Source organism: Panulirus ornatus, chromosome 73, assembly GCF_036320965.1.
Source record: "Panulirus ornatus isolate Po-2019 chromosome 73, ASM3632096v1, whole genome shotgun sequence".
Lineage (NCBI taxonomy): Eukaryota > Metazoa > Arthropoda > Malacostraca > Decapoda > Palinuridae > Panulirus > Panulirus ornatus.
In genome coordinates this window covers 9,058,355-9,073,173 of record NC_092296.1, presented here as the reverse complement: position 1 = coordinate 9,073,173, position 14,819 = coordinate 9,058,355, and the positions used below count along the sequence as shown (strand labels likewise).

Genomic DNA, 14,819 nt, shown 5'->3' with positions numbered 1-14,819 from the left:
AATTGAAAGTTTTGGAGAACATTTTTTAGTGACCCCCATCTTTTATGGGAAGCATTTGATAAATATCATCTTTAAAGTTGATTATGTCTAACTTTAAATTTCAGCCTGAGTATGCTGAGGATGGTACAGTACCAGTATGGGGAGTGAGTGTCACAGGTGAAGTTGTGATCCGCCTTGGTGTTACTGCAACCAAATATGAAGGAGAAAAATGGATTCTGGTCCCTGTAGAGTGTCCCATGTGTAGTGTGTGTGCTGGTGTGGACAGTTGCGGTGTGTGGGCTGTTAGTCAAGATGGCCGAGCACACCTGAGACTAGGTGTTACCAAGAAAACTCCTCAGGTTAGTTAGTGCAATTATATTTTATGATTAAGAAGACAATATGGTATAAGAGAGGCTTAATATATTATGGAGAATCTTTGTTAAGAAATAAATATGGTTACCAGGGGTGATTATGCATGAACAGCCATGAAATGTAGTGGGTATTACATATAACTTGTAGACAAAAGGGTACCGTAGGAAGGTATTTGATATGAGCGACGTGATAAAAGGAAGGGTTATATCCTAATTATATAATTGAGACATATTTAGGAAGATCAGGATGCCAATAATTGAACTCAGCATGTGTTTGACTTCAATAAAAGACTATATATGATTGACCTAGACAGACTTTTTTTTGGTGTGGACATTTGGGTTTGTAAATGAGGATATTGTCTGTTTCATTTTTCAAAATTTATATTTTACAGGGTACACAGTGGGTCAGCATTGATTCTCCAGGGCAGCCACTTGTAGAGGTTGGTGCTGGTGCTGGATCAGTTTGGGGGCTTGACCGGGGAGGATATCTGTATCGTCGAGCAAATGTCCATCCTCTTTTCCCAGAAGGAACTAGTTGGGAAGTGATATGTGGTAATGTCACAAGTTTCAGTATTAGTGTTGCTGGAGCTCTATGGGCAGTGCTGGAGTCATATGAAATGGAAAAAGGAACAGTGCAAGGAGTAATTGCCCGCAGAGTAGGAATATCACATGCCTGCCCCTTAGGTACGGGCTGGGAACACACAATAGGCACTGGTTGGAACTATGTATGTGCACATGTTTCCCCTCCATTGTGACAGAGGACGTAAGGATATACACATATATGTTGGAAAGGATCACAATTTTGTGCGTGATCAAGATATTCCTATAAGTCCGCAGGGACTCATAGGAATGTATATATATATATTCTTTTTTTTTCTTTCTTTTAAACTATTCGCCATTTCCCTTGTTAGCGAGGTAGCGTTAAGAACAGAGGACTGGGCCTTTTTTGGAATATCCTCACCTGGCCCCGTTCTCTGTTCCTTCTTTTGGAAAATTAAAAAAAAACGAGAGGGGAGGATTTCCAGCCCCCCACTCCCTCCCCTTTTAGTCGCGTTCTACGACACGCAGGGAATACGTGGGAAGTATTCTTTCTCCCCTATCCCCAGTGATAATATATATATATATATTATTTGCTTTGCTTTATCGCTGTCTCCCGCATTAGCGAGGTAGCGCAAGGAAACAGACGAAAGAATGGCCCAACCCGCCCACATACACATGTATATACATACATGTCTACACACGCACAATATGCATACCTATACATCTCAATGTACACATATATATACACACACAGACATATACATATATATACATTTACATAATTCACACTGTCTGCCTTTATTTGTTCCCATCGCCACCTCGCCACACATGGAATAACAACCCCCTCCCCCCTCATGTGTGCACGGTAGCACTAGGAAAAACACCAAAGACCCCATTCATTCACACTCAGTCTCTAGCTGTCATGTAATAATGCACCGAAACCACAGCTCCCTTTCCACATCCAGGCCCCACACACTTTGCATGGTTTACCCCAGATGCTTCACATGCCCTGGTTCAATCCATTGACAGCACGTCGACCCCGGTATACCACATCGTTCCAATTCACTCTATTCCTTGCACGCCTTTCACCCTCCTGCATGTTCAGGCCCCGATCACTCAAAATCTTTTTCACTCCATCTTTCCACCTCCAATTTGGTCTCCCACTCCTCCTCGTTCCCTCCACCTCTGACACATATATCCTCTTGGTCAATCTTTCCCCACTCATTCTCTCCATGTGACCAAACCATTTCAAAACACCCTCTTCTGCTCTCTCAACCACACTCTTTTTATTTCCACACATCTCTCTCACCCTTACATTACTTACTCGATCAAACCACCTCACACCACATATTGTCCTCAAACATCTCATTTCCAGCACATCCACCCTCCTGCACACAACTCTATCTATAGCCCCCGCCTCGCAACCATACAACTTTGTTGGAACCACTATTCCTTCAAACATACCCATTTTTGCTTTCCGAGATAATGTTCTCGACATCCAAACATTCTTCAAGGCTCCCAGAATTTTCGCCCCCTCCCCAACCCTATGATTCACTTCCTCTTCCATGTTTCCATCCGCTGCCAGATCCACTCCCAGATATCTAAAACACTTCACTTCCTCCAGCTTTTACCTCCCAATTGACTTGACCCTCAACCCTACTGTACCTAATAACCTTGCTCTTATTCACATTTACTCTTAACTGTCTTCTTTCGCACACTTTACCAAACTCAGTCACCAGCTTCTGCAGTTTCTTACATGAATCAGCCACCAGCACTGTATCATCAGCGAACAACAACTGACTCACTTCCCAAGCTCTCTCATCCAGAACAGACTTCATACTTGCCCCTCTTTCCAAACCTCTTGCATTTACCTCCCTAACAACCCCATCCATAAACAAATTAAACAACCATGGAGACATCACACACCCCTGCTGCAAACCTACATTCACTGAGAACCAATCACTTTCCTCTCTTCCTACACGTACACATGCCTTACATCCTTACAAGTGATTCAATCACATGTTTACCAAATGGCGTCCTAGCTTCGTCTCTTCGATGTATATCAAGTGACTGTTATATTTCTCTCTTGTGTCTCCTTTGATGATGTGATTATTACACGAAAGTGCACTTGGGAACTTTTCGTGTTTCATTTTCCCCGTGGACTCATAGGAATATATATATATATTTTGGATGTTAATGTGCTGAGAGGTGCAACTGGAGGGATGTCTGATCATTACCTTGTGGAGGCTAAGGTGAAGATTTGTATGGGTTTTCAGAAAAGAAGAATGAATGTTGGGGTGAAGAGGGTGGTGAGAGTAAGTGAGCTTGGGAAGGAGACTTGTGTGAGGAAGTACCAGGAGAGACTGAGTACAGAATGGAAAAAGGTGAGAACAATGGAAGTAAGGGGATTGGGGGAGGAATGGGATGTATTTAGGGAATCAGTGATGGATTGCACAAAAGATGCTTGTGGCATGAGAAGAGTGGGAGGTGGGTTGATTAGAAAGAGTAGTGAGTTGTGGGATGAAGAAGTAAGATTATTAGTGAAAGAGAAGAGAGAGGCATTTGGACGATTTTTGCAGGGAAAAAATGCAATTGAGTGGGAGATGTATAAAAGAAAGAGACAGGAGGTCAAGAGAAAGGTGCAAGAGGTGAAAAAGAGGGCAAATGAGAGTTGGGGTGAGAGAGTATCATTAAATTTTAGGGAGAATAAAAAGATGTTCTGGAAGGAGGTAAATAAAGTGCGTAAGACAAGGGAGCAAATGGGAACTTCAGTGAAGGGCGCAAATGGGGAGGTGATAACAAGTAGTGGTGATGTGAGAAGGAGATGGAGTGAGTATTTTGAAGGTTTGTTGAATGTGTTTGATGATAGAGTGGCAGATATAGGGTGTTTTGGTCGAGGTGGTGTGCAAAGTGAGAGGGTTAGGGAAAATGATTTGGTAAACAGAGAAGAGGTAGTAAAAGCTTTGCGTAAGATGAAAGCCGGCAAGGCAGCAGGTTTGGATGGTATTGCAGTGGAATTTATTAAAAAAGGGGGTGACTGTATTATTGACTGGTTGGTAAGGTTATTTAATGTATGTATGATTCATGGTGAGGTGCCTGAGGATTGGCGGAATGCGTGCATAGTGCCATTGTACAAAGGCAAAGGGGATAAGAGTGAGTGCTCAAATTACAGAGGTATAAGTTTGTTGAGTATTCCTGGTAAATTTTATGGGAGGGTATTGATTGAGAGGGTGAAGGCATGTACAGAGCATCAGATTGAGGGAGAGCAGTGTGGTTTCAGAAGTGGTAGAGGATATGTGGATCAGGTGTTTGCTTTGAAGAATGTATCCGAGAAATACTTAGAAAAGCAAATGGATTTGTATGTAGCATTTATGGATCTGGAGAAGGCATATGATAGAGTTGATAGAGATGCTCTGTGGAAGGTTTTAAGAATATATGGTGTGGGAGGCAAGTTGTTAGAAGCAGTGAAAAGTTTTTATCGAGGATGTAAGGCATGTGTACGTGTAGGAAGAGAGGAAAGTGATTGGTTCTCAGTGAATGTAGGTTTGCAGCAGGGGTGTGTGATGTCTCCATGGTTGTTTAATTTGTTTATGGATGGGGTTGTTAGGGAGGTGAATGCAAGAGGTTTGGAAAGAGGGGCAAGTATGCAGTCTGTTCTGGATGAGAGAGCTTGGGAAGTGAGTCAGTTGTAGATTGCTGATGATCCAGCGCTGTTGGCTGATTCATGTAAGAAACTGCAGAAGCTGGTGACTGAGTTTGGGAAAGTGTGTGAAAGAAGAAAGTTAAGAGTAAATGTGAATAAGAGCAAGAATATTAGGTACAGTAGGGTTGAGGGTCAAGTCAATTGGGAAGTAAGTTTGAATGGAGAAAAGCTGGAGGAAGTGAAGTGTTTTAGATATCTGGGAGTGGATCTGGCAGCAGATGGAACCATGGAAGAGGAAGTGAATCATAGGGTGGGGGAGGGGGCGAAAATCCTGGGACCCTTGAAGAATGTTTGGAAGTCGAGAACATTATCTCGGAAAGCAAAAATGGGTATGTTTGAAGGAATAGTGGTTCCAACAATGTTGTATGGTTGCGAGGCGTGGACTATGGATAGAGTTGTGCGCAGAGGGTGGATGTGCTGGAAATGAGATGTTTGAGGACAATATGTGGTGTGAGGTGGTTTGATCGAGTAAGTAATGTAAGGGTGGGAGAGATGTGTGGAAATAAAAAGAGTGTGGTTGAGAGAGCAGAAGAGGGTGTTTTGAAATGGTTTGGTCACATGGAGAGAATGAGTGGGGAAAGATTGACCAAGAGGATATATATGTCGGAGGTGGAGGGAATGAGGAGAAGTGGGAGACCAAATTGGAGGTGGAAAGATGGAGTGAAAAAGATTTTGGGTGATCGGGGCCTGAACATGCAGGAGGGTGAAAGGCGTGCAAGGAATAGAGTGAATTGGAACGATGTGGTATACCGGGGTCGACGTGCTGTCAATGGATTGAACCAGGGCATGTGAAGCGTCTGGGGCCTGGATGTGGAAAGGGAGCTGTGGTTTCGGTGCATTATTACATGACAGCTAGAGACTGAGTGTGAACGAATGGAGCCTTTGGTGTCTTTTCCTAGCACTACCTCGCACACATGAGGGGGTAGGGGGTTGTTATTCCATGTGTGGCGAGGTGGCGATGGGAACAAATAAAGGCAGACAGTATGAATTATGTACTTGTGTATATATGTATATGTCTGTGTGTGTATATATATATGTGTACTTTGAGATGTATAGGTATGTATATTTGCGTGTGTGGACGTGTATGTATATACATGTGTATGTGGGCGGGTTGGGCCATTCTTTCGTCTGTTTCCTTGCGCTACCTCACTAATGCGGGATACAGCGACAAAGCAAAATAAATAAAAAGAATAGATATATATATATATATATATATATATATATATATATATATATATATATATATATATATATATGTGTGTGTGTGTGTGTGTGTGTACGTATATACTAGTATATGTTCATTAGGTTAGATGTACAATATTGAATGTATTAAATGTATTTTTGACTTACAATATTTTCAACTTACAATGGGTTTATTGGAATGTGACCTCATTGTAAGCTGAGGAGCATCTGTATTAGAGTTTTACAAGAGTTTTATATGGATTGCTCTACACTGCAGTGTTTGTTCACTTTCCTTCTTCTGTAAGTATTAATTTGAATTTTGCTACCAAGAAGTAGCTGTTTGTGTGTTCCCAACACTAGTTAAACCACGCAGTACTCAGGAAGCAGTTATGTCACTTGATTACTCTGTGGCTGTTAGGAACTCAAGGATGGGCCATTTTGGTAAATGTTTCTTTCCTTGTACCTCAGAGCTTTGGAACTCTCTCTTTTCTCATCTTTCCCACATTTTGATTGACAGGTTTTTCATTTCCTCCGAAATTTGTGAATGCTGTTCCTTCCATGCCTCTCACCCTCTTGTATGTTCAGACCCCAATCACTCAAAATCTTTTTCACTCTATCCTTCCACCTCCAATTTGGTCTCCTGCTTTTCCTTGTTCCCTCCACCTATGACACATATATCCTCTTTGTTCGTCTTTACTCACTCATTTTCTCCATGTGTCCAGACCACCTCAACATGCCCTCCTCTGCTTTTTCAACCACACTCTTTTTATTTCCACACACCTCTCTTACTCTTTTGTTACTTACATTAATGATGAATCCATTACATAATTGTTGGATTGTACAGTACATGGAAATTTTATTTGGTAACCTTGTTTTATGAAGCTCTTCTTTTTACCATGTTAATAGGACCAGTTATTATGGTTAGTGATAGTCCTGTAGCTATGCAAGAGATATGTTAAATCAGCTTGATGTGAGACGAACTATGAAATGAATTTTTGTAAAGCATTTTACCTTGCCAAATCCTGTATATTGATTTTCTTATTACTGTTATATGCATTGACAGCCCTTTTGACTGGTATATAGATATCTTGTTACATGCCAGGCTAAATGTGTGAAATCATTTGCTTATTGTCAGAGGCATTTTGATGATGAATCTCTGCCTTCACCCTAACTGATGCAATTGCTCACATATGACTGTGATAGTCTGTGTATTCTCGACTGTAACAAGGCTGCACTACTCTCTCCGTGGCAGGAACAGGACAGACTCCTGTAAAGCAAGAAGGTCTTTGAAAGCAGAGCCATTTTATTTGCAAACAGCATAATTCACTTTCAGAATACCCCAGACCCCATCACACTGTAGGATTATCTCTTACACTTTACCCTCACATTCACCTTCATCACTTGTCTATTAACCACAGGAACTACTTACCCACCTCCCCTCCTTCTTATACACATGCCTTATTCACTTGATTTAAACCCCTGGCTGCATATACCACTTAAATTTATAGCACTTTTCTCTGTGCCTCTCATACAACCTTAAGTACTTTTTCTAGACATAAATGCCATGTACAGATCCCTCTGTTTCTTCAATTTTTTCTTGCATTCTTAAAGGCAAACTGCTGGTCCACTCTCCCTCTACCTCTACTGAAGCTTCATTCTTCCTCTTCAGTCAGTGCACTGTTCAATCCACCACCCTCTTAGTCCTCACTCCTAGTCACCAATCGCCCATACACCTTACCAGGAATCTTCAACAGACTTAAACCCCCCGGTTCAAGCTTTCACCTTTGTCTCCTTTGCCTTTGTTCAGGAACACTGTATGCGCAGTCTGTCAAACCTCAGGCACCTCCCCTTTCTCAATGTCAAACAACCTAACTACCAATCAGTAGCACTGTGAGCTGCAATCCCATCCACTCATGCCACTTTTACACCCTTTCATTACCTGATATCACTTCCTTCTCCACTGTCCTCTTTTTTGTGGCATCTGTCCACCTATTGTCCTCATTTAGTTCACCTTCTTCCAAAACATTTTCTTATTCTTTTATCAGTACTCTTTCACCCCATCCCTCATTTGCCTATTCTCTCAGTTCTTGTTACTTTTTCTTACATTCTTGCCACTTTTTGTTGTACTCATTGTCACTGACATTCCTACCTTGCAGATACTGTCCATGCAGCTCACTTTTCTCTTCTGATAGCAATTTAACTCCCTTAGTTCACTAGTCACTTCCCTGTCTCATATGTCCATATCCTTCAAGCCTTTTGATTTGAGGATTCTAGACTTTGGCATTCAGCTGGGTTCAATTCAAATGGATTGTTAATGATAGATTTCTGTATCATTAATTTTACTACTAATGAAAGCCATCTCGTCCAAATCATTACTCAGTGGCCATTGACATATAGCTTGTTCATGCTGCTGGTCAGTAGCAATTCATTATCTCATGCCCCTTTCATCTTAGTGGTACTTTGTCTCAGTTGCTGTTTTGCTCATTATGGATGAACAGCATGAAAGGCAAAGTTTGGGAGGGAGCCATGAGTCAACAAGCATATAAGTGGTGGTGATCACATTGATATATTGTAACTTCTGAATTTTGTGCTGTATTATGTCATGACTTCCAGAAACTCCTTTGCTTGTTATGAAGTAGACATTGTCAAATCAGCCCACAAAATAATGTCTACAGAGTTCCACATGGATGATATCATACTTATTACTTAGTGTATCTATGACTGTTAAGTGAAGTTGATACTAAAATGCAGTTAGATGGTAAGAAATATACTTTTGTTGCTGGTTGATTGGCCTTATGAAAGTGACTGTCATTTTAACTCTTATTTTTAGAATAACGTGGAGCAAGCTTTGCCAGGATGAAATGAATGTTTATGGCTGATACTTTTTCCCCAGGATGACTGAAACTCATTCCTTTTTTCTGTAGCTTTGTAAGTGTTATGGGAAGTCACAGAAAGGTTTATGGGGATTTATTTTGGATAGGGGTATCTGGTTTTGCAGCATTATACATGACAGCTTGAGAGTGGTTGTGAGCAAACAATTCCATTTCTTGGCATGGTCTTGGTACTACCTCGCTAACTTGGGAAATGGCAAATATGCTCGGAAAAAACTTTTCGTTCATATGAATGAATTTTTTTTTTTTTTTAACTTTCCAAGAGAAGGAACAGAAAAGGGGGCCAGGTGAGGATATTCCCTCAGAGGCCCAGTCCTTTGTTCTTAACGCTACCTTGCTAATGCGGGAAATGGCAAATAGTTTGAAAGAAAGAAAGATGAATGAAATTATCATGGCCCTTGGAATCTGATGTTCCTGTAGCAACCCCACAAACATGCTTTTAGAGTTTATAGGGTTTGAAATATTGAAAGTTGGGTCCTGCATGGAAATGTGAAATAACTAAAAGTCAGGTCCAGCATGGAAAGCATGGAGACAGAGAAAACCTTTATTAGCTCAGGAAAGTTTTTTATCAATGAGAATGTTCACTCACTGAGAACATTATTTTAGTCCACTCCACTTGCTTGAGGAGTTAGTTTGAATAGCCTGATACATTTTCATGTTTTCCTCAAGGTTGGGTGAACTGCTGACACTGCAAGTAAGTAGGGCATGACACACTTGTAGTGAAAAGGATTGTGTATATCTTTATTTATTTATTTTTTTAAGTTCCTGCAATAGTCACAAACCCTAGAGTGGCTGCCCTTATGGATGGAGAGGACCTTTTTTTATTTCATTTTCTTTGTATGGTTTCAATGCATTGTGCATGGCAGCTGAAGGTTGAATGTGGTTAAGTGGGGCCTTTCTTTGTCTGTTCCTTGTATACCCCTGGTAAATGGGAAATTGCAAACTAGTGTGAGAAAAAAAAATTATATCTTTGGTCAGTGAGCATATTAAGAAATTTTAATATTTGAAGTTAGTAATATGGTTTCCTAGTACCCTTGTACATCTTTGCCAGAAACAATTTTATTGTTTACCTTATGAACTGCAACAAGATAAAGGAGAAAAGCCATCATCGTAGGAGAAATATGTCGAGTTGAGTGCTTGTATAAGTTGGTTACAATGCATGCCAAATTCATCACAAATGAATATTATGAAAAACATTCTCATGCTGGGTAGTTCCACTGTTTATCAGGATCCAGACAAAATTACACACTTATATACAACAGACGTGGTGAATAGTTTAAGAAATAATCACCGTGGACAGTTCATGCTGTGTGGTGAAATAATTGTAACTAATATGAAATTTGTAATTTCTGCAACAAACATTAGATAGAAGTTTCCGTAACCTTTCTGTCACAAAACCGACGTCTGTGGCAAGAGTCATAGCAAATTTTGACTTATTCTGCAAGCACGTGATAGTAGCCCTTGAAAGCCTGGTGCCAAGTCTCATCAAACATATATGCTAAAAGAGAATAACGATAAGTTTTGCACTTAACAGGCATGAGTTGTTTTCCTTAATAATGCAGATATTTATTATTGGATTTAAAGCCTAAGCTGTGAGTTTTCACTGCCATAGGATTTAAAAGCTAGGCTCTGAGTTATTAGTGTGATATTACTGGTAGTATTGTCTAATGATCAGACACAGATTTTGGTGTGTTTCATATTTTTCTTATGCCATATTCAGCTTGAGGTCAAACTTCTCTGAGGTCTCCCTATCATGAACCTAGAAATGTAAAAAACATTGTAGCCTTTTATTTTAGCATCTTATTTTGTTTTCACATTATTCTAAGTCCTTTAAGTGCTTAATATTCTGTCAAGTTTCACATTATGCAAAGAAACAAAATGTCACCAGAAAGTTTGGTTTTCTTTTGAAATTTGTTAAAAGTAAGTAGTTGTGATGGTCTCATTTCATCAATTCACTGGTACCAGGTATCTCAGATATTTATTTTTGGGAAACCCCAATGCAGTTTCCAATAAGATTGCATAGTTCTCTAGATTGTAGAAGTTAAGTCTAATAACTGTATTTTTGTGGCTAACAGTATATGGAGGGATTTGTTATCGACAGCTCCACCTTTATCATACAATGAAAGCATATTCTTCACAAACATGCAGTTCTTGAATTTACTTTCACTCCCTTTGATCCTTACTTGAACATTTTCAAAGAGGGTTTCAAATTGGAATTACTTTCTTGCAAATAATTTTTGTAAAAGAAAATGCTTGGATTTTGTAATCTCCAAGTTTCAAGTACTGTTATCCATTCCAGAAGACAACAACATTTTGTGCCCAAAGATTTTTTATTAATGTATATAGCATTACTTATTTTATTTGAGTGAGAGAATCTCTGATATTTCTAAGTAGACTGTTGCTGTTAATGTAGCATTGAAATTTTCTGAATGAATGTTTTACTCAGATGGCTGTGTCTCTTAGTTTTAACCTCAGGTTGGTGGACTAGTGGTATATATACTGAAGGCTTTATGTAATGAATACTGTATTCCATGGAAATCAGACATAAGAGACATTTTGAGACTCCAGATATCTCCCATTAGTGTATAATGGATATATGATATCCAATGGGATTTTTTTCATGTGTGATTGCCGTTTCCCGTGTCAGTGAGATAGTGCCCGGAAACATGAAGAAAGGCACATCCACTCTCATACACACGTATGTACATATGAACACATACATGCATGTACATATCCTTTTTTTTTTTTTTTTTTTTTTTGCTGTCTCCCGCGTTTGCGAGGTAGCGCAAGGAAACAGACGAAAGAAATGGCCCAACCCACCCCCATACACATGTATATACATAGGTCCACACACGCAAATATACATACCTACACAGCTTTCCATGGTTTACCCCAGACGCTTCACATGCCCTGATTCAATCCACTGACAGCACGTCAACCCCGGTATACCACATCGATCCAATTCACTCTATTCCTTGCCCTCCTTTCACCCTTCTGCATGTTCAGGCCCTGATCACTCAAAATCTTTTTCACTCCATCTTTCCACCTCCAATTTGGTCTCCCACTTTTCCTCGTTCCCTCCACCTCTGACACATATATCCTCTTGGTCAATCTTTCCTCACTCATTCTCTCCATGTGACCAAACCATTTCAGAACACCCTCTTCTGCTCTCTCAACCACACTCTTTTTATTTCCACACATCTCTCTTACCCTCACATTACTTACTCGATCAAACCACTTCTCACCACATATTGTCCTCAAACATCTCATTTCCAGCACATCCACCCTCCTGCACACAACTCTGTCTATAGCCCATGCCTCACAGCCATACAACATTGTTGGAACCACTATTCCTTCAAACATACCCATTTTTGCTTTCCGAGATAATGTTCTCGACTTCCAAACATTATTATTATTATTATTATTATTAGATATACTGTTGCTGTTGTTGTTTTACAAATTTGAAACCCTGAAAAATTAATTTTCACTTGACACAGAGTTGCATATTAATAGATAAGTGTATATGATTTACACAGAAACCAAAGAATGGGAGAGATTTATATCCTGCGAGTGGTTCTTTTTTTCACAATGAAATCATTCTCAGATCACAATGTCTCATTTTCCCTTCAAGGGATATTGTTCCTTAAAGTAATTATTTTCTCAGCCTTTGTTAGGTAAAGAGTGAAGTCAGATTTTCCATAAGTGTTCCAAAATTTCCATGACCATGTATGATCCAAAATTTCCATATTCAAGTGATAAGTATACCTGTCATTGACAGAATTGTGCATCAAAGGTTGTATTTTTGTTAATTATTTTTCCTTGATATTTGCTTGGTGCCATACCTCTAAGAGTACCAAATTTCTGTTGAAGTCTTGAAGTATTAAAATGTGGTAGGTTTTAGGAATTATAGTATTTACTAGTACTTGTTAATACTAATATTTCATAGCCACTGTATAAATGCATATTTGATTAAATATTTTTTATTGTCTTTTGAAAAAATTCCCTTTGCTGACAAGGAGGATTGCCAAGATTTTTTTACTGGGTTCTTGCTTTATAGATTGACTTTTGTGGTATGTGGACTTTATAGTCTGTGATTTATGATTCACTTTGTACCTATATTTTGAGCTGTATACAGTACTGATGTATGCATAAAGATTCGTATGTTCATAGTGAAATAAGTATTTGGATATATGATTAATATATATATTTATTTATCATATTTTATTATACTTTGTCGCTGTCTCCCGCGTTAGCATGGTTTTATTATACTTTCCAGTAGATGTCTTGGAGTGGACAAAGGTTTCTTCATTAAGGAAGTTTTTAAAATCTTACATAGCAAGTAAGAAGTGACTCTGCCACAAGATACATATTCCACCCAGACTGTGTATATGTGATATTAAGAGAATGAATGAAGAGAAGATGGTAAAGAAAGGGGATGCAAGTAGTATTGTTGACATTTAGAAAACTGATGCTCTTTATACTCGTATCATTTTGTAAGGGAAATTTTGTGACTTGGGGTTTTAAGGGGCACCGTAGGCTTTACGTTTTCCTGTGAGATGAGTAAAGCTGATGATTCTTTAAGGTGAATTCATCTAAGCTATATTTTTTCTGGTAACTGTGCCTCTCATGTTGTGGTTAGTATGATGTTTATAGATATGAACCATTTATAAAAGAAATAAATATATAGATATGTTGAAGCATGCTAGTCATTAGTTTGAAATGTATTACATTTCAGGCTGGGACAATAAACTAAGTTCTTTTAATAAATTTTGATGGAAGGAGATTTTATATTAAGGTGATGTAGACTTTTCTAGGTGTATTTTATCATGACTTCCTTTTGTTAGACTTTTAATGTTATAGTTGATCTCTGTATTGTAAACAGAAATGGATATCTGATGCATATAGAGTAAGTGCATTAAAGTACTCTTCATTTCTTAATGATTTTTCATGCAGTGTTTTCATATCCCTTGAAATTTGTTTATTCATCAAAGGGATTTTATTGTTTCAGTAATTGCATTTGTAACTGATGAATTAGTGAAGTGATCCCTTTCACGTCCTACTCATATTGTTGAAAAAACAGTAAAGAGTATGAAAAAATTTAATTGCTTTATGTAAAGAGATACTAAGTAGTCCAGCGTTGCTAACTTATGAATATACATCAAAAACGAATTTTTTTTTGTATTGTAATGCATAAGATATACATACACAATGCATCTTGTCATTATAACACCCATAAAGTGCATGAATAATGGTGAAAACAAAGCAAGAGAAATGAATCACTTCAGTGGCTGAGTCATTGATTATGCATGAAGTTTCAGCTAGCCACTGTGTGAGGCAGCACATTACATGACCTTGGTGCCATTTCATGGTTAGGGAAAGCTTTTGAGTTATTTACATTTTTATACCTTTCCTAATTACAATAATGTAATGTTTTTAAAAATCAGGTTTTTCTCATCCAAAACTTTTAGGGTATATTTCTTCTTGCTTCCTCATCTCTTTAGTCTTTTTTTTCTTTTTTGCTTTAAGTGAAATACAGATTTCATCATCCCAATACCCATAGTAAAGGCAGTTTGAGTAGAGAATTCATACAATAACACAGGTATGCTCATACTTTATTTCTCAACTATTTAGAATAATCATGGGGGTATAGTGTCTCCAATAATCCTTAACATCCCTCCTAAGGTTGTACAGTATCATGTTTCAAATGAAATTGATGTATCATAACAAGGTTTATGCAATTATTTTAGCACGGCATAATTATGAGGTAGGCACCGTATAATGTTTTAAATATTCCTTGTTTATCTTCAGTTTCTGTACTTAGTAGCTTTTCTGAAATTCATCAAAAAGATATCAAGAAAGATATTAAAGGATTACTTTGCTGCTGTTTCATTAAACTACTTTTTCTTGTAACACTTAAAAATCTTTTAGTAACACTGTTGTTGAAATTTAAAAATAGTTAACATCATTGAGTAAAAAATCATTTTGTACATTTAAAACAACATAATATTCAGTATCCTCCAGAAAAATAGAGACATGTAAACATGAATGAACATAGATACAGAAGAAGGTATCATCATATAGTGAAAAATCATCCAAATAACATATGTTCAGTTTCTTCATGCAAAGTAGAAAGAACACATCCAATAATGAACA

The 14,819-nt window shown here is 38.4% G+C and overlaps 1 protein-coding gene across 1 annotated transcript in view; it reads left to right on the top strand.

The window, feature by feature from the left end:
- Pex23 (peroxin 23) overlaps positions 1 to 13,612 on the top strand; it is a 44,986-nt gene extending 31,374 nt beyond the window's left edge. The window contains exons 20-21 of the mRNA XM_071661301.1: positions 105 to 338; positions 743 to 13,612. Coding sequence (XP_071517402.1) covers positions 105 to 338; positions 743 to 1,105 — 597 coding nt within the window. The 3' untranslated portion in view covers positions 1,106 to 13,612. The remainder of the gene's footprint in view (positions 1 to 104; positions 339 to 742) is intronic.
- The last annotated feature ends 1,207 nt before the right edge of the window (positions 13,613 to 14,819 follow it).